The sequence below is a fragment of the Trifolium pratense genome, linkage group LG2 (genome assembly GCF_020283565.1).
Source record: "Trifolium pratense cultivar HEN17-A07 linkage group LG2, ARS_RC_1.1, whole genome shotgun sequence".
Classification (NCBI taxonomy): domain Eukaryota; kingdom Viridiplantae; phylum Streptophyta; class Magnoliopsida; order Fabales; family Fabaceae; genus Trifolium; species Trifolium pratense.
Window position 1 is genome coordinate 55,459,107 of NC_060060.1, and position 18,125 is coordinate 55,477,231.

An 18,125-nucleotide genomic window follows, 5' to 3' on the forward strand; every position below is an offset into this window, starting at 1 on the left:
ACAAATCAGATTTTTAGTAGTTGCTTTCTCTACCACATTAAATCCAAATCTCATGTGTCCGCTATAAACTAAATTATCGACTTATCTATTAGTTTATCAATTGTCCGCTATAAACTAAATTATCGACTTATCTATTTTTTACCGAACAAGCTTTAATTAAATAATACTACTAATTTTGTAAAAATAAAATAATACTACTAATTGTACCAAAAATAAATAAAATACTACTAGTAACTAATTATGGACTAATGATAAAACCAATTAAACTATGGTTTGATTTAAGTATTGAGTTCTGAAATCCCAAACATGATTCTCTTGTTCTTTCCGCCACCAACACAGCACTCCTCAATTTCTACATTGCTTTCATCTAAATACAACTAACTCCATTCACATCATTTCTTCTTCACTCCCATCTCATTCTAACAACAAAAAAAAAAACATCAAATCTTGCATCTGCATTGTAACAAAAACCAAACACCTTCCTCGTTTTCTCCTTTATAATTCTCACTACTATAAAAACAACAACAACGTTACCTACATTGCTTTGATCTGAATCATTCAGATTAACAATGAACGCTTACATTATCGGTTTCGTTGTTCCACTCGTCATATACCTTTTCAAAAATGCCAAATCTCGTAAACGCCGTGGTTTACCCGCCGACGTCGCCGGCGATCCCGGTTTCGCGGTCCGCAACCACCGTGTCACTTCTCCAATGACATCTGCCTGGGAAGGGGTAACGACTCTCGTAGAGCTTTTCGAGCGTGCATGCAGAGAGCATCATCATAGATTGTTACTAGGAACGCGTGAATTGATTTCGAGAGAGATTGAAACTTCTTCCGATGGAAGAAGCTTCGAGAAGCTTCATCTTGGAGAATATAAATGGATTACGTATGGAACGGTTTTTGAATCTGTTACTAGTTTTGCTTCTGGTTTGGCTAAACTTGGTCATGTTAGAGAAGAACGTGCTGCGATTTTTGCTGAAACTAGAGAAGAATGGTTTATTGCATTGCAGGTGTTTGTTTTTATGCTTCTAACAAAATTTTGAACGTAGATGGAAGAGAATGGTTTTTTTTAACCTTTTTTTGTTTGTTTTTTTTCAGGCTTGTTTCAGGAGAAATGTGACTGTTGTGACAATATATGCTTCGTTGGGAGAGGAAGCTTTGTGTCACTCATTGAATGAGGTTTGCTCTCGGTTTTTGTAACTCATCAGAACCCCTTGGATTAGTCGGTCCTAGGGCCGGATACTGAGTTTTTTTTTTTAAAAATATATATATAACTCATCAGAACCCCTTGGATTAGTCGGTCCTAGGGCCGGATACTGAGTTAAAAAAAAAATGTAACTCATCAGAACCCGTTGGATTAGTCGGTCCTAGGGCCGGATACTGAGTTTTCAAAAAAAAAAAAATATGTAACTCATCCGAAACAGAGAGCTGTTGTGTGTAATTTTTTAACACAAAATGGAGAAGAAACTAGAATTTTAAAACATTGAATTGAATGTGAATAATGAAAATAGACACATCCTACTGGTATGTTGAAAAGAAGAAGGAAAAGATGAAATTAAGATTCCTTTCATTTCTTTTGAAAATAAATGCTATTGACACCTCTTAAGATAGTATAATATGATTCTATGAATGACCAGCAGAAATCTCTTGAGGGCAGTATTATCATTGAGTTTGCATGTTTTGTAGGAAAAAATAATAACTAGTGATATTGTTCATAGGTACACTAAGGCTTTATTTCTTTTCCATTTGCTCTCTAACAAGTTCTTGAACTTAGTTATCATCTCATTTTCTTGTAACAAAGTTAATTTTATTTCGTATTGTTTTTAATTTACCTGTAAATTGCTAGCATTTTTAAGATCTACTTTCAGACTTGTGTTTATGGTTTGAAATACAATAATTGTTTCGTGTTCTTCTTTACCATCATTTAGTTCATTTGCTCCTATTATTTTTATTTTTTTTTAATTACCTTACTTGTGAAATCTGTGCCAGACAGAGGTTGCGACTGTGATTTGTGGGCGCAAAGAATTGAAATCACTTGTAAATATTGCCGGACAACTTGACTCTGTGAAACGTGTGATATGTATTGACAATGATGTCCCATCTGATGCCTCATCTGCTCAGCATAGATGGACAATCACTTCCTTTTCTGATGTCGAGAAGCTTGGTAGAGAAAATCCCATTGAGGCTGATTTACCCCTTTCTGCTGATGTTGCAGTTATAATGTACACAAGCGGAAGTACAGGCTTGCCTAAGGTTAGAAGCATCTTTGAGATATACAGTTATTCTAGCAGCAACTTTTCTTTCTATACTTCCACAGGATTGACTTTCCTAAATACTAGTAGTCTAGACTATAGCGCTACTATAACAGCTATTTGACAACATTTTGTATTAAAAAGTGTATCGTGGTGGAACAACAGTGGTTTGATCAAATTCCACTACACTACAGCGGTATAGCGCGGCTATAGCTGCTATTTAACAACTGCGGTCTAGAGTCTTGACGAGACTGTGATATATTTTTCTTCTTTTTGCAATCCTTTTTCCTTCATTTAACTGTTTCTTGAATATCTTTTCTTTCGTACAGGGTGTGATGATGACTCATGGCAATATCTTAGCAACAGTGTCTGCTGTAATGACAATTGTTCCTAACCTTGGGCCAAAGGATGTATATCTAGCATACTTACCAATGGCTCATATCCTTGAATTAATAGCTGAGGTATGTGTATCTAGTAACACAAATGAATTGAAGAAAATTTTCACCCTAAAGGGCACGTCGTTTGCATTTTATTTTCCTCTGTTTTCATATCTTACATGTTTTGATAAACTCCACTACTTGTTTCAGAATTTGATTGCATCTGTTGGAGGCTGTATAGGATACGGAACTCCTTTGACTCTAACTGATACATCAAACAAGGTAAAAAAGGGGACAAAGGGGGATGCCAGTGCATTGAGTCCAACTGTGATGGCAGCTGTACCAGCAATTCTTGATCGTGTACGCGATGGAGTTTTCAAGAAGGTATTTCATTTTGACACATTTGAAAAACCTGTACCTACATATTATGCAACAATGTGACAGCATGAGTGAGGTTGTTGAACACACCTTCTCTGGTTGTACAGGTAAATGCAAAGGGAGGATTATCAAAGCAGTTGTTTGATTTAGCCTATACACGAAGGTTGAAGGCGATCAATGGTAGCTGGTTTGGTGCTTGGGGCTTGGAAAAGTTTCTATGGAATTTTCTTGTTTTCAAAAAGATCCAAGCAATTCTCGGTGGTCGTATTCGTTTTATACTATGCGGCGGTGCACCCCTTTCTGGTGATACACAAAGATTCATCAATATTTGTCTTGGGTAAGTATTGCAAATCCTAATTTTTATATTCATTGTATCTTTTACTTGATATTCATTTTAGATTGCCTTCTAAAAGCTAAAAGCATCTTTTAGTAAAAAAATAAAAAAGTGTCATCAGGGGAGAGTAGGAGTTGTTGGATATTCCGCCTTCATTGCGGTCCGCCCCCGTCCGCCTAATTGCGGCATTTGGGTTGCCTTCATTGCAGCCTCCAACACCTTCATTGTGTTGGGTGTGAAGGGGTGGATTTAGTCCCACATTGCTAAGAGATATGGCCTATGTAGTGTTTATATACTAGAGGCAATCCTCACCTTACAAGCCGGTTTTGTAGGGATGAGTTAGGTCCAATACTCATTTCTAAGATGGTATCAGAGCCTATCCTAGATCTATTGTTGGGCTTCCCGCATCGTCCACGCTTCAGGCCCATTGGGCCTGAGCGTGAGGGGGTGTGTTGGATATTCCGCCTTCATTGCGGTCCGCCCCCGTCCGCCTAATTGCGGCATTTGGGTTGCCTTCATTGCAGCCTCCAACACCTTCATTGTGTTGGGTGTGAAGGGGTGGATTTAGTCCCACATTGCTAAGAGATATGGCCTGTGTAGTGTTTATATACTAGAGGCAATCCTCACCTTACAAGCCGGTTTTGTAGGGATGAGTTAGGCCCAATATAAAATTTGACAGGAGTAAAACATGGTAGTGGTACATAAGATATTCCCTTGAAAAATCAGGTCTATTTTCAATAGTATATAAGGTCAGGGTTTCAATTTCTTGGTTGATGAAGATGGTGAAGAAGAGGATGATTCGTAACAATTTTAATTTAGGATTTTAATTATTTAATAAAAATTAATTAAAATCTATTCTTTACAGCAACATGGGCTTTTTTTTTAGGAGTTAAATGAAAAATTTTAAAAAGGACTACAACATGCATGTTTTGAGACCTAACAACCAATATGGTGAAAAAAACTTACGGGACCAATCCATAAACCGTCAAACTTAAAGGACTGAAGGCGTAATTTTGCCTTTGATCACAAAGAAATTTATTTACTATACCATATTTACACTCAATTCGTTGTCCGAGTCCTAGGAATTCAATATTGTACAATTTTGTAATAGCAGTCTAGTATAATTCAAGATAATGGAACTTGTGAGTTGCGACATTCAAGTGGAAACGTTTTCCCTGTTAAGACATGTGAATAATATGTTTTGATTGGCCTTAATAGTTGATATTAAACAATCAATCTCACTTTCTATGGTTTTGCTTATTTCTCTTGAAAAATTCAACACAAATACCTGTTGCCGGTAGATTGGCCTTCTGAAAAAAAGTAATACTAGATTCACTCAGGAATGGTCTCTGCGGAAGGAAATATTAATAATCTACTACTTACTAACTTTAGTCGTGTACTTATTTTTCTATTTTGCTTTCATATGTCCTGTATTCTTTTTTCTTTCACATTTATATCTAGTTGTTATTTTCAGTGCTCCAATAGGTCAAGGATATGGTCTCACGGAGACTTGTGCTGGTGGGTCATTCTCTGATTTTGACGATACATCTGTTGGCCGTGTTGGACCACCTATTCCTTGTTCATATATTAAGGTAGTAATTGATCTATTTCACCTTCACACATCTTACAAGGATTATTTTTCAAACACAAGTGCTACATATTTTATCTACTTTCTGTTACTTTTTGCCGTTTAATGGAATCACAGTACTCTAATAGATATGGAGCAGTTATTTCATGCAGTTTATATCATTGCACTTATAGGCACAACTAATATGCATTTCACACTAAATTTTTTCCATGAACTTACACCTGAACCTGATTAATTACAAAAATGCGGTGCTCTATTTTATTTAGGATTTTAAAGTAGCTGCTAGTATCAGTGATAGATGTTTAGTCGTGATACCTAAATTTATTTATTATAATTTCATTTTTTACATTCTAATGCAAATCCAAAATTTACTGTCATTTCTCACAACCGAGACATGCTGATTAACTAAGTATTGCTAATTTGCTATACAATGTCAACTTGAATCCTATTTCATTTGCCTGGGTGTCAATTGTGCATGATAGTGATTCAGCAGTGTTCTGTATTTTGCTGTAAATACCAATCTTCAACAAAAACAATAAAATCATGTCATGCTCAATTTCTTGGCTTTCTCAAAATTCATCCGGACTTTGTTAATGAGGAAGAATTTTCTTATGCAGTTCTTAAGTCCTAATATATTATTTTTTTTAAATGGTGATATTGAGTTCTGCCAATCTGATGCGACCCAAAATCACTGGCAAATAATAGAGATAAACACATCAATAATGGAGATTAAAGAGTGTATTATTTTTTAAATGAAAGGACAATTCAGCAGTATGAATATCCTACTGTCCATAGAGCCAAGCTCCTCCAGAGGCATGAAGCCTACTATTGCCCTAAGAAACTCATTCTTTCCTAAAAAAAGGCCCTTCACACTCCCTCATGTCCCCATATAACAGAAACATCATACAATTCTTATGCTCCCTCACTCCCTGCCACGTCAACACTCTCCCTCTGCACCAACCTACACTCCTCCTCTTGATCCTTCGGAATTATGCTTGGTGCGAAACAATGATTGCTGTCTTGTTTCCTTATATAATAGTATAATGTAATAAGGACCTCAAGATCAAGTCATAATCTCTACTTTGATGTTTTATAATGGTGGTTTACTTTCCCTATTTGCATTTTGAGAAATATTTCTTATGGAAAGATTTATTACTCTTTTCTCAGCTAATCGACTGGCCTGAAGGTGGATATTCAACTACTGACTCACCGATGCCTCGTGGTGAAATAGTAATTGGTGGTCCAAATATCACTCTTGGGTATTTCAAAAATGAAGAAAAGACAAGAGAATCTTACAAGGTATAGTTACATGTTCCTTTTTTTCTTATTTTTCTTGTGGAGCAAAAGGCAATGTGCGTCAAGATATAACTTATGACATTCTTCCATTTACATTGTGTTGATAGTTTTGTTAGATATTAAAGTCATTAAATGAATTTTCACTGAATAGCTTAAGCTTTTAGGAGAGTTGGTCCTTGACATGATATCAAAGCCTCTATAAACAAGTAGTCGGAAGTTTTCTTCTCACCGCCACTATCTTTGAAGCGAAAATCAAATTTTATCACAATGTTAGATGACATAGTGCATTAACCCAACCCGGTTGTCAGATATAAATCATTCACAATCCTTATTGTAACAAGTTTATTTCTTAGAACAATTTTGGTTTGGCTTTTGACAGTTAATTCTTGATATAGATTGGATTGTTTATTTTATTTAGGATTTTAATTTCATAATTATGGTATTTTTGGGGATTATTTATTGTTGTTATTTAGACATTTTATTCTATTTTGGATTATCTTATTCCAACTTGGAACACAAATATCTTATTAGGGTGTTTGACTTTTTTTTGTCCCATAAATAGACCTTTAGTGAGAACATTTGAGGTGTGTATGGTTACTTTTTATATTGTCTTTTCTTCATTCAGAGTGTCTATATTTGAACTGTAGGAGCAATTCACCCCTAGATGAGTATTCTAGACATAGCAGTGCATTGTTAAAAGAAGTACCATTAGATTGCTTTATATCAAGGGTGCATTTAGTGTTGAACGTTAGTTACTAGCAGATTACTTGTGCAGCAAGTCATTGGTGTATTGTAACTATGGTGTGGATTATGTAGATTAGCATAGCCTATAGAGTCAGTTAGCTTAGCTGGCATAGTTTGTTAGAAGCAGTTAGAGCTTCTGCTTCATGTATATATAGTAGCTTGTATCACAATCCAATTTACTTCTTCAATAACAAAAGATATTTTCTCTTCATTTCTCTTCAATATGTGTTCTTCTTTATCCTCTTTTATCATCATAAGTGATAACTTCATGATTTAGTTTAACAACTTAAGTTCTTACGTACATGCTATTTCTATAACCAAAGAAGTAATGTAGTTAAGTTGTTTCAACATATAAGTTGTAACTTGTAAGTGTTTTTTGTAAGCTATCCTAGAAAACTTATTGATATAAGCTGAAAATAATTATAGAAATGTCATAAGCTATTTTCATAAACCCGCCTAAAAATTTGATGTTATCAAAGATTAATTTTGATTCACTTACATGTTCCATCCACTTTTTTGGCTCTCAATTTCACCACTACGCTCCATTCACCACATGGATTTTTATACCTGTCAAGGATTTCAATAATTTTATTTGCTGCTTTTTTTCAAATTGGAAATGAGAAGATATAGCAGCCTTCTTGCATAAAGTCTCTGGATGTGTATATTGTATGGGGGTTATAAATACTCTTTAGGTGCCTTATGTAATTTAGAATTTTGGATAATTAATAATATTTAATGTTCACTTCTTTAGAGTGTATCTAAAACTTGAGTTAAGAGAAGCATGCTACATTTATTAAGAGAGTACTGTGCCCAAAGGAGATTATTCATTTATTCTTGCTTTGTATATGAGTTTTTACCCTACCAAGGGGTCCGGATGATTCTACATGAAATTCTACTCAGGGATATTGAAATAGTTTGCTCATTTTTTATTTTTTTTAAAAATAAAATTATTCACTCTTGCATCTTTTGCTGTAAAGGTTGATGAACGGGGAATAAGGTGGTTCTACACTGGTGACGTAGGGAGATTTCATGCAGATGGTTGCCTTGAGATCATTGATAGGAAAAAGGACATAGTTAAACTGCAACATGGAGAATATGTGTCCTTAGGAAAGGTATGAACGTTGATTTGTGGTATTTCCAATTCTCAATACCTGTAGACTAATTTAATTAAATACAGGTTGAGGCAGCTATTCTTGGAAGCCCCTTCGTAGACAACATTATGTTATATGCTGATTCTTTTCAAAGTTACTGTGTGGCACTTGTGGCTGTTTCTCGTCCCGCGTTGGAAGAATGGGCATCAAAGCAAGGGATTGCTTATTCTGATATTTCAGAACTGTGCGGAAAAGAAGAAGCAGTGAAGGAGGTGCATGCATCACTTGTAAAGGTATGCCTTTTATATTGAAGTCCGTTTAGAACTTTGTTGTAATGATTTTGGAGTAAAACTCTGTTATTAGAAGGTATATTTGTATTTCAATGTTGAAAGTTTATCCTCAAAAAAAAAAAATGTTGAAAGTTATATTTCATTCAGAAGCTTGGTTTCCATTCAATTTTATTAAATGCTCTCCCTATTTCGCGTCTTCCATTTTTCACATTCTCGCATTATCATTAACTTAATATAGTGGATCCAAATTCATAATATACCTGCATGTCGACGCTAGTATGATAACTTTGGTTCATTGTCTTGTAAATCTAAACTTAACAGAAGTATTTCCGTTGCAAGTGATGCATTATTACTCCTTTTCTAACTGTGATAATTTTATGAAATCATTTGCAGGAAGCAAAAAAGGCTCGTCTGGAAAAATTTGAGATTCCTGCAAAAATTAAATTACTTTCCGACCCGTGGACTCCCGAGACTGGTCTAGTCACTGCAGCTCTTAAGATCAAGAGAGATATCATTAGAAAGACTTTTCAAGAAGAACTCTCAAAGTTATATGGCAAATAGACATATGACCAAACTTGGAATGGTTACTCATCCCAGTGAAAGAAGCTACTTTTAGTTTTTCCTCTAGGAGGGTTCTGTATTTTTGCTTCATTTTTTCCATTTAAAATTTTATATATCATGCATAGTAGTGACACCAATTGATTAGGTTACCAAATTGTTGAATAATAACTAGAGTTTGCATATGTAACTTTATCAAACCTTTTTACTATGTTTATCAATTTTTCCATCATAAATTAAATAATGTTTACTGAAATTTGGTTGGTAATGAATTGACCATCTTAGAAACAACATATGCCACTCCAAAGGGTGGCACGCCCCTACCATGCTTACCACCATCCTACCAAGAAATTGACTACACTTGATGTGCCTCTTATTATACATATATATCATCCAACTTTGATTGCATGTATAATTTTTACCCCTTCTATTATTTAACTCAATTTCCTTGACTGTGGTTAAATCAATGAAGGGAACTGATTAGATGTGATGAATACACACACCCACCATATTAGTTGTCTGTATTATGTTTGTCCTTTGGGGAATATGGACATTTATTTAATAGTTCAAGTTTAACTTGTTATTGTTAATAAAACTAAAGAACTGAACTTGTTGGAAGATAAAACACGGTTTCGGTTTTTTAACTCCGGTAACAACAAAACTTGATTTAGATGTACAAAACTGAATTTTCAGTCATTAATATGTTGTGAGTTTGATGAAATCACTGCAGCGGCACAATTTTGGTGAAGTCATAAAATCTAGTTTTTTGGGATGTCAATTTGATCTTTAAATGGGGATATTTTTTTAAGGTTGATGGATTTCCGCGGAGACTGTGAAGAATACTTCCCAAAATGGAGAATGAGAATGCGGATGGAAAACATTTTAGATGTTAAGAAATGGAGTGGTAAAGTATTCTCACTCCATTGACATCCTAATAGTTTTTGTCAACATTATAATAGCACACATTGATTCTAACAAGATTTGTGTCAATCTAACCATGCATTCAATTATAAATAGGATATTTTGAAGTAGAACAATTAAGGATAAGCAATTCATCAATAAAAGATTATGGATTTAGATAAGTTATGTTTAGTGTTGGAATTCAAAGTGTTTAATTAAACTTTTTAGTTTGTCAAAAAAAAAAAAAAAAAAAATTAAACTTTATAGTTAGGTGTGAGACACATGTTGAATTGGATTAGACTTAAAATTAAATGAGAGGAATGGAGAATGAAGGAGAACCACATCTAAATTTGGTCCATGATGTGAGGATGACTTGAAGTTGAAGCCAACCAAATAAGAAGAAACAATTCCCACCTCTTCCCATGTGCACATTAGTTTGTTTGTTTCCATCACCTTTAACCCTTTTAAGATGTTTCATGGAGACACTCCATATAGTGTCTATCCAATGCTACTTTTCCCTTTTCTTCAATGTAATTTAATGCCTATACTTTTCCCTCCTTTCCACAAAGTACCCATAAAAAAAAGGTTATGCTAACCAGTGCCCCCGGGGCACTAGTTAAGAATACCAAAAGGAGTAATTTTTGCATTGAAAAGAGCATTTTTTATACTTATAAAAAGTAAATTACACAATTTCTAATATATTCATACCTTATTTAGCTCATTAACCAGTGCCCTAGGGGCACTAGTTAGCATTTTCCTAAAAAAAAAAGGTTACGTTGTTTACCCACTACATACATGTTGCATTTGATAAATGGAATATGAAAATATAAGTTTGAAACTGAATGCTTTCTTTATCTCATAATTTATTTTGAATGTTTAGTGTTATTTGAACATAAAAATAAATTGACAACATATAAAAATACATCACTTATATCCATTTATTAAAACACAGAAAGAAGAAGAAAAAACTAATAAAAAACTAAATCTTATATAATTACGTTGTTGGACAACAAAATTGTCGTACAAAATAACATTTATCTATTTTTTATTTGTTTAGTAGAATAGTATTATCATAATGTAACGAAAAAAAATTAGTATTATTATCATATAATATTAGACAACGGTATGTAGTATTTTTTTATTATAATGAGCTGAAGATCGAACTCAGGACCTATAGCATACTAGACCAAACAATGTTTGGATTAAAATTTAAGAAAATCATGATGAATTATATCATAATTTTGACAAAATCACGTTATTATTATTATTTATTTATTTTGTGTTAATTCTCTATCTCTCATGAAAAGGTGGATTCATAATTTGAGTTCGACCACAAAATAAGTAAATTTTGACTAAAAATTATTTTTACTAGAAATCAAATTCAGATTCTCTCGAACAATTTGTTTTAATGGGAGTTGATTAAATGTTATTATATTTCCTACGAGGAAGTCCTTGAGTCTTCCGTTTATCACATGCTTGACAAATTGAGAGATAATTGGAAGAAAATTCTTGATATTTCCTCAAGACCTCTCCAATATTTTTGACTTATGGCACATGGCTATGAAGAAAATTGGAACTACTTGTTGTAATAAAAGTTAAAAGATGAGTGACGTTACTTATTGGTGACAGAATTAATTAAATGAAATAGTAGTTCCAAATATCCACAAGTAGTAGCTTGACTGCTAGCATTTTCCTTTATTTATTACTATTTGTTATGAATAATTGAATACTAATGTTCTTGCCTAATGTTTTTGCAAGTTCTACTTAAAAAATTTGATCATCATTTGACTACTGCCCTTACTTTTCAAAAATTAATAAATAAAAAATTTAGATGAGTTACTAAGTCATGAAATTTTTTAATACTTTATGTTAAATTCACAATCTTACGAAATATTAAAAAATTTGGGTTTATGTAACCAAACTATTCTACGTGGGACATACTTTCCACCTTTAAGTCAAGGTAAATTTGGGTTTATGTAAAAATAATTAAGTGCCACTTTTTGACTATTTATTTGTTTTATATTATTTATCATTCTAGAATTTTTGGGTATTATCATGTTTTTTTATACCAAAAAAAAATGATTTTACTACTAGATTATTATTTAAAATTTTTGGGTGTAAATCAAGTAATCTTCGAATTTTGTGGGATTTAAATAAGTGACTAAATTTCTTTAAGAATTTTAATACTATATATTTAAAGAATAATTTTACTAGTAAATACACAAGACTTTAAATACATGGATACCGGAGCTCTTCATGGTCTTGGGAGGCCATGTTGTGACAACTGACAAGTGTGAGTGAGTTAAGTTTCACATTACTTAGAAAAGTGGAGGTTAAACACTTTATAAGTGGAGGTAATTTTCACCATACAAGCTTGTTTTGTAGGATTGAGTTAAACTCAACTTGAGGATTGCCCTCGCTTAATATATATATATATATATGATGACTAATACACTTACCTTCATTCCATAATCTAGAATGTGTCAAACGCATTCTGCCAAACAACTTTTTCAATCCAAGGAACTTTCTTATTTAATGCTTTGCTCTTTATGGATATTGTAGTATCAACAATGTTCTTATCCCATATATATCATGTTAACACCACTAGTTAGTGTCATTGATTTGATGAATCAATAGAAGTTTGCACAAAAAAGAGAAAGCAGGAAAAGAAACCAAATCCGTTAGTATTAATTTGGAATAAAACATTTGAAAAAATGTTTCCCAAATATAAGTTCAAGTTTAAACTATTAGATAGATGCATTAACTATTTCACAAAAAATATCTCTAATTATTAGTTTATTTATTAGTAGTAGTATTTTTTTTTCCTAATGATTTAGTGGCTAGAAATTTATTTAAAAATGAATAATTGAAGTGTTTTGGATTCGAACCACGACTTTACATAATATATGCGATATTCCTATTAACCGAGCTAAGCTCATAGAACTAGTAGTAGTATCTTTTAATGTGACTTTTAAGTAAAATTAATTAAAGCCAAATGGTGATTTTTCAAACATCTTTCAACAAATAGAAAAATTTAATTCACTTAATTTTTTATTTTTTTTTTACTAATTAATTCACTTAATTGTTTTTTACTAGTAAAACTTAATTTTTTTAATATAAGTGGAATTGTCAAATATTTCTTATAATAGTTGACCGTTATTTATGGATGGAGAAAGTTGGTGAAATTACGGTTCTTGGTCTTTGATGTGTTAATGAGACGGGCCATAGCCCAAAATCTCACTTCAATGCTTGTTTCACTTAGTTTTGATATTTTCTAACTTCTGGAAACCCAAATTAATTGGCAGTCGCAAATTTTGACCTTACTTTAGCCACAAATATAGGAGTACTAGTCATGAGGTATAGTGTATCAGAATTCTAGTCATGAGTTAATTGAATTAGAGTTTTAGACCAAAAAACAGTAAATGAACAACTATCGAGGTGAACAACTACAAAAACAACATGAGGTGCTCCAAGTTTTTGTTTTATAGGGATGATTTGTTGGGGAATTAATTAATTTGCTGATATCTAATTGACTAAAATACTCTTAACTACATTTTTTATATTTTTTTTAACGAGCAATGAAATATATTAGCACCAACGACAAGTCCTGACTAGCACAAGATGGGCTAGAAAGAACCTCAAAAGTTTACATTCAACAAGAGACTAAATACAACAAAAACAAAAAGCTTAAACCAAAAGGGCTCGACTACTACATGTGAGAGTTTAAACCAAGATTGTCATTATAGATTTTCAACCACCAAAACGAATGTAATTTAACTTTATATAATATCTGGTGAATCGTAGTTTCCTTAGCCCTGAAAACTCTATTATTCCGCTCATTCCACATGACCCAAATGCAACATAACCAAATAAGCTGCAAGAGGAGCGGCGAGCTCGCAATCCTCCAGAAGAATGAATAAACTAAACTAAATGATCTTGTAGCAAAACCGGATCAACTGAGGATATATCAACTGAGGATCTAACCAAACACCACAAGGGTGCGAAAATAGGGCAATAGAGGAACAAAAATGATGAGTTGTTTCCAATCCGCGCATCCAGTCAAACAAAAATGAGTGTAATGAGAAATGATGTTACACGTCACCAAATTGTCTTTAGTCGGCAACCTGTTACGAAATAGCCTCCAAGCCAGAATAGAGATCTTCAAGGGTACCTGTTTGTGTCAAATTAAGTCCGGAGTAGCTTCCACACATGGAGAGAGTATATTTTAAAAGGGGCTTTTAAAAATCATAACTTTTTTTATAAATACATTTTAAAAATCTCAAAAAAGTCTCTTAGGATACATACTTTTTTTTTTTGTTTTGAAAAGTACATATTTATCATTTAAAAATATGAAAAATCTTAGTTGTTATTTTTTTATCAAATAAAATTTACCTTAAAAGGATGATGCTTCAATCTAGGAATTAAAAATTTTAAAGTTTAAAAAACATCTACAAAAATATCTATAATTATCTCTTTTCAAAAGTATTAAAGATGCTTAAACTCAGAACTTTAGGAACCCAAAACCTTCGCTTCCAAAGAAAATATTAGTACGTTGTTAGTAAGACGAAAATATATTAGTACTTTGTTAGTAGAAAGTCTAATGACATTTTTATCCCTTCAACACATTTTTTTGTCCAAACCATAAAATGCAAGTCTAGAAAATAAGTGAAATAAACAATGTATATTTTTATCTACCACCGTCAGCGACTACTAATCTACATCGAAAAATCTATAAAATACTCAAAGTGCATTCTCTTTTTTCAATCAAATTTTTTTCATACGAAAACGTAAAAAATTAAACTGAGGTCCAAAACTTTTACATTTTGATGGATTTATTGTTAGTCAAATATCACTATGCTACATTTATTGCAAGATTTATGTGAATTAAAACCTTTGAAACATATTGTTGTGCTGTATAGATCCATAATCCAAAAATGTAATAAATTGCCCTACACTACACAACACAAAGTTGTACATACACATTCTTCTGACTCATACATCTTGAGCTTGTGGGTCCATACCCATGATCTTCCATTTTAGTTTCACACTTTCCCAACATATATATTCTCAATAATATACCTTCCAATCTTTCATCCATTTTAAATTACTTCACACACATTTTTTTAATTTAATTTCAAACTTTTTTTCCTTTTTCACAATTCACCTTCTTCAATATTCATAGTACCAACAAAAACCAAAACCTTAATCAACAAACATGAATAGAAATGGTTATAGAGATGAAAAATCATGTTGCTATTTTCATCCAAAACAAGTAGTTGTTGGTGTATGTCCTTTGTGTTTGAATGAAAGGCTTCTTTTATTGGCTGCAAAACAAGGGCGGCGCCACCATCAAAACCACCGTTCTTGTTCTTCTTCCTCCAAAAAAGGTTCTACTTCACAAAAGATTCAAAATTCAGTACAAACAAAACCACCCAATTCTTCTTCTATTCACAAGATCTTTGCTTTTGGTTCTCTCTTCACTCGTCTTGAATCTCGTCACTGCAAATCTAATGGCAACTATGATTATGATGATGTCTCTCCAAGTCCAGAAGGTAAAATTGTTAATATTAATTATTTTATTCGTTTTTCCCCGCCTCAGTTCGTCTTGTGTAGATATCCGTTATTTTATTCGCTAATACTAGTATAATGTTAAGTACTCATACTCAAACCAAGTGATTAATTCATACTTTGGTTCTTAATTAGTTCTCAATTAATGAGCTTCGACTAATCATTCAGAGAATCCGAGTTTAAATTCTAACTGAAATGTCTGAGTTGAAATCATGACTGAAATAATCTTTAGTGACACTTTCTTTATATTTAATCGCCGAATTTTAAATTATCAAAATCTTTATTAGAGGTTCTAAGATTCAAATTTAGCTCTAAGAATGTTATACGGCGTTAAAATTCTTGAAAAAATAATTTTTTTAGCGATTGTCATCATACCCAATTCGAGGTAAAATTTGAATCTGAGACCTCATGTATATATACTAATCAAATATTTTACCACTAAAACAAAAATGTTAAATACTCATAATTATAATTATTGCTTTTGAAAAAAATGTTCATATATATAATTAATCTTTTCCATTTTAAAATTAATTAAAAATGAAAGATTTTCCTATTGTATGTGTGATTATAATTGTTAGAATTAGTTGAGGGATATTTTCATGGTTTGGTGTCCATCAATTTCTTTCATTATTGGAGAAGAATTATGAATTATGAGTACATGTTTGTGTGTCTTCATGTGTAAGATTAGGTTGTGATGATGACAAAATTAAGGTCAAAAAAAGAGTAACTACTAAGACATATATAAGGAAGAGAAATAAAGCTTTCTGTTGGGTCATTGTTTTCTTCTTGGCGTGTCCTATGAGTGTCAGATACAAACGCCAAGAGCCTTATTTATTAGTACACTGAAAAATTATAATGCAAGTTTATTTATGGTCATTTGATTTGGTAGGGAATTAGGGGGTACACAACTAATTTGGCAAAATGTCATTCATGTTTATTAAAAAAGTTACTATAAGATGCCATTATTAAATTTATATCTCTATAATTTTACTTTTATATCCTTGTGTCAATGTCTAATATATTATACAGTATATGGATAAAAAAGTGTCAAATTTAATTAAATCCGTCGGCAGCATAGTAAGTAGCTACATAGAAATGTTAGGTTGTGTATTAATTAATTACCTTAATTTTTTTCAAAAAATATAAAACATAATTTATTCTTCAATATATCTAAATCTAATAAATTTGTAGTTTAGGTTCAAATTTCATTTGATAGGGATGTCCATGTTTAAAGTTAACACAATAGTGCACAATAGTGTCACAAATATGATTTCTCTCATCATATGATGGGAAAAATCGAAGAAGCTAGCCCATACACTTTTTAGATTAAGTGTGTTTTGATATAAGACATGCGTCAATGTCAGACACCAATACACCAATATGATGCTAACATTAATGATTATTATTTTTCAAATTATTATCGATATTGATATGTCTGATGTTTGTGTCCATGTTGTACAAGTAAAAATTATTATAGTAGTACAAAATTTTTGTTTTAAAGAAGAAGAGTACATAGTAAATTAAAGGGTAGATAGGAGTAACCAAAAAGTAAAATTAAAGGTATTTCATTCTTTTTTTCTCTACTCTTAATTTTTTGCAAGAAATTTGATTACATTTGATATACTTTTATGTGGGTAGGGTACCTAGGAATGAGAAATGAGAATGACTTTAATTATATAACTTTTGCAGAAGACTCATTCATATCAATCAAGTTTGAAGAAAATGGGGTAGCCTCGTGGGAAAAGAGCACGGTCTCAAAGGTATCCCTAGAGAATTGCAATAACAATACCTCCAACTCCAACAACAAAGTATCATGGAACCATCAAAGCTTGAAGGACAAATTAGAGACCAAGAGTGTGATTGAGCATAGTAAGTCACGTGACATATTTAGGTGGAAGAAGAGGATTGGTCACATGTTCCAGCTCATTAGGTGGAAAAAAACAGGTGGTAGTGTTTGCCACGTAGGCAACAAGGTTGATGGGAGTACAGTTAAAGTCAGAAAAGGTTGGATGAGGACTCTGACAAAGAGGAAGAAGAAGACCATGGAATAAAGTTTTAGTAGACTTAAAAGAAAGTGACACCAATTAATTTGGTCTTTGAATTCAAGAAAATTAAAGGTTCAAAATCATTACTATTACTTACTATTTCTTTGTCTTTGGTCTTCGCGCGTGTATGTTTGAAATCACGTTGGATTTGATAAAATTACGATGTCACTATAATTTAGTTGAAGTTTTAAAATGTACGTAGGTTTTTGCAAAATTACGATGATTATAATGATTTATCGTGATTCTGCAAAACATACTTGAAATTTAAACATGCAAAATTCATCACTTTGCAATGGAGTGTGACTAAAGTTATATTCATATTGACATATGGTACAGTCAAAGATAGCTTTGTTACTTTTTATCAACAAAAAGAAATAAAAAATAGCTTTGTTATCATCTCAAAAATGTGCTTTAGATTACTAAAAAAAATAGGAAAAAGAAAAAGATTAAGGTTGTTAGTGCTTTGCATGCTTTGAGTATTTTCTTTTGGAGGAATGAGGTTCTTTTTGTAATTTTCTTTTTGCTTTATTTTTCTTTTTATAATTTTTTTCATAGAAGGACAATACAGTCTGTAAAAGGGTTTGTATAAAATAAATAAATAAATAAATGAATATATATTTGAGTATTAATTCCTTCCATACTGAAAGAATGAACAAAGCCAAAAAACTTCCCATGTTAGGTATATGTAGTGGGAAACAATG

The 18,125-nt window shown here is 32.2% G+C and overlaps 2 protein-coding genes across 2 annotated transcripts; both read left to right on the top strand.

Moving 5' to 3' along the window:
• Nucleotides 1-247: 247 nt before the first annotated feature.
• LOC123903976 (long chain acyl-CoA synthetase 9, chloroplastic-like) lies at nucleotides 248-9,167 on the top strand. Its single transcript, XM_045953668.1, has 11 exons — nucleotides 248-1,013; nucleotides 1,102-1,182; nucleotides 1,993-2,256; nucleotides 2,585-2,716; nucleotides 2,843-3,016; nucleotides 3,118-3,347; nucleotides 4,819-4,936; nucleotides 6,100-6,231; nucleotides 7,950-8,084; nucleotides 8,150-8,356; nucleotides 8,747-9,167. Exons 1-11 carry the CDS (start codon nucleotides 570-572, stop codon nucleotides 8,912-8,914), a joined length of 2,085 nt encoding a protein of 694 aa, XP_045809624.1. The 5' UTR covers nucleotides 248-569; the 3' UTR covers nucleotides 8,915-9,167.
• Nucleotides 9,168-14,741: 5,574 nt separating this feature from the next.
• On the top strand, nucleotides 14,742-17,820 carry LOC123903977. Its single transcript, XM_045953669.1, has 2 exons — nucleotides 14,742-15,363; nucleotides 17,069-17,820. Exons 1-2 carry the CDS (start codon nucleotides 15,027-15,029, stop codon nucleotides 17,428-17,430), a joined length of 699 nt encoding a protein of 232 aa, XP_045809625.1. The 5' UTR covers nucleotides 14,742-15,026; the 3' UTR covers nucleotides 17,431-17,820.
• The last annotated feature ends 305 nt before the right edge of the window (nucleotides 17,821-18,125 follow it).

Bases quoted from the DNA above. Each gene is read 5' to 3' on its own strand.
- LOC123903976 (XM_045953668.1), top strand. From the start codon at position 570: ATGAACGCTTACATTATCGGTTTCGTTGTTCCACTCGTCATATACCTT. The intron at 1,014-1,101 runs GTGTTTGTTTTT...GTTTTTTTTCAG, and splicing joins AATGGTTTATTGCATTGCAG to GCTTGTTTCAGGAGAAATGT. The intron at 8,357-8,746 runs GTATGCCTTTTA...AATCATTTGCAG, and splicing joins TGCATGCATCACTTGTAAAG to GAAGCAAAAAAGGCTCGTCT.
- LOC123903977 (XM_045953669.1), top strand. From the start codon at position 15,027: ATGAATAGAAATGGTTATAGAGATGAAAAATCATGTTGCTATTTTCAT. The intron at 15,364-17,068 runs GTAAAATTGTTA...TAACTTTTGCAG, and splicing joins TGTCTCTCCAAGTCCAGAAG to AAGACTCATTCATATCAATC.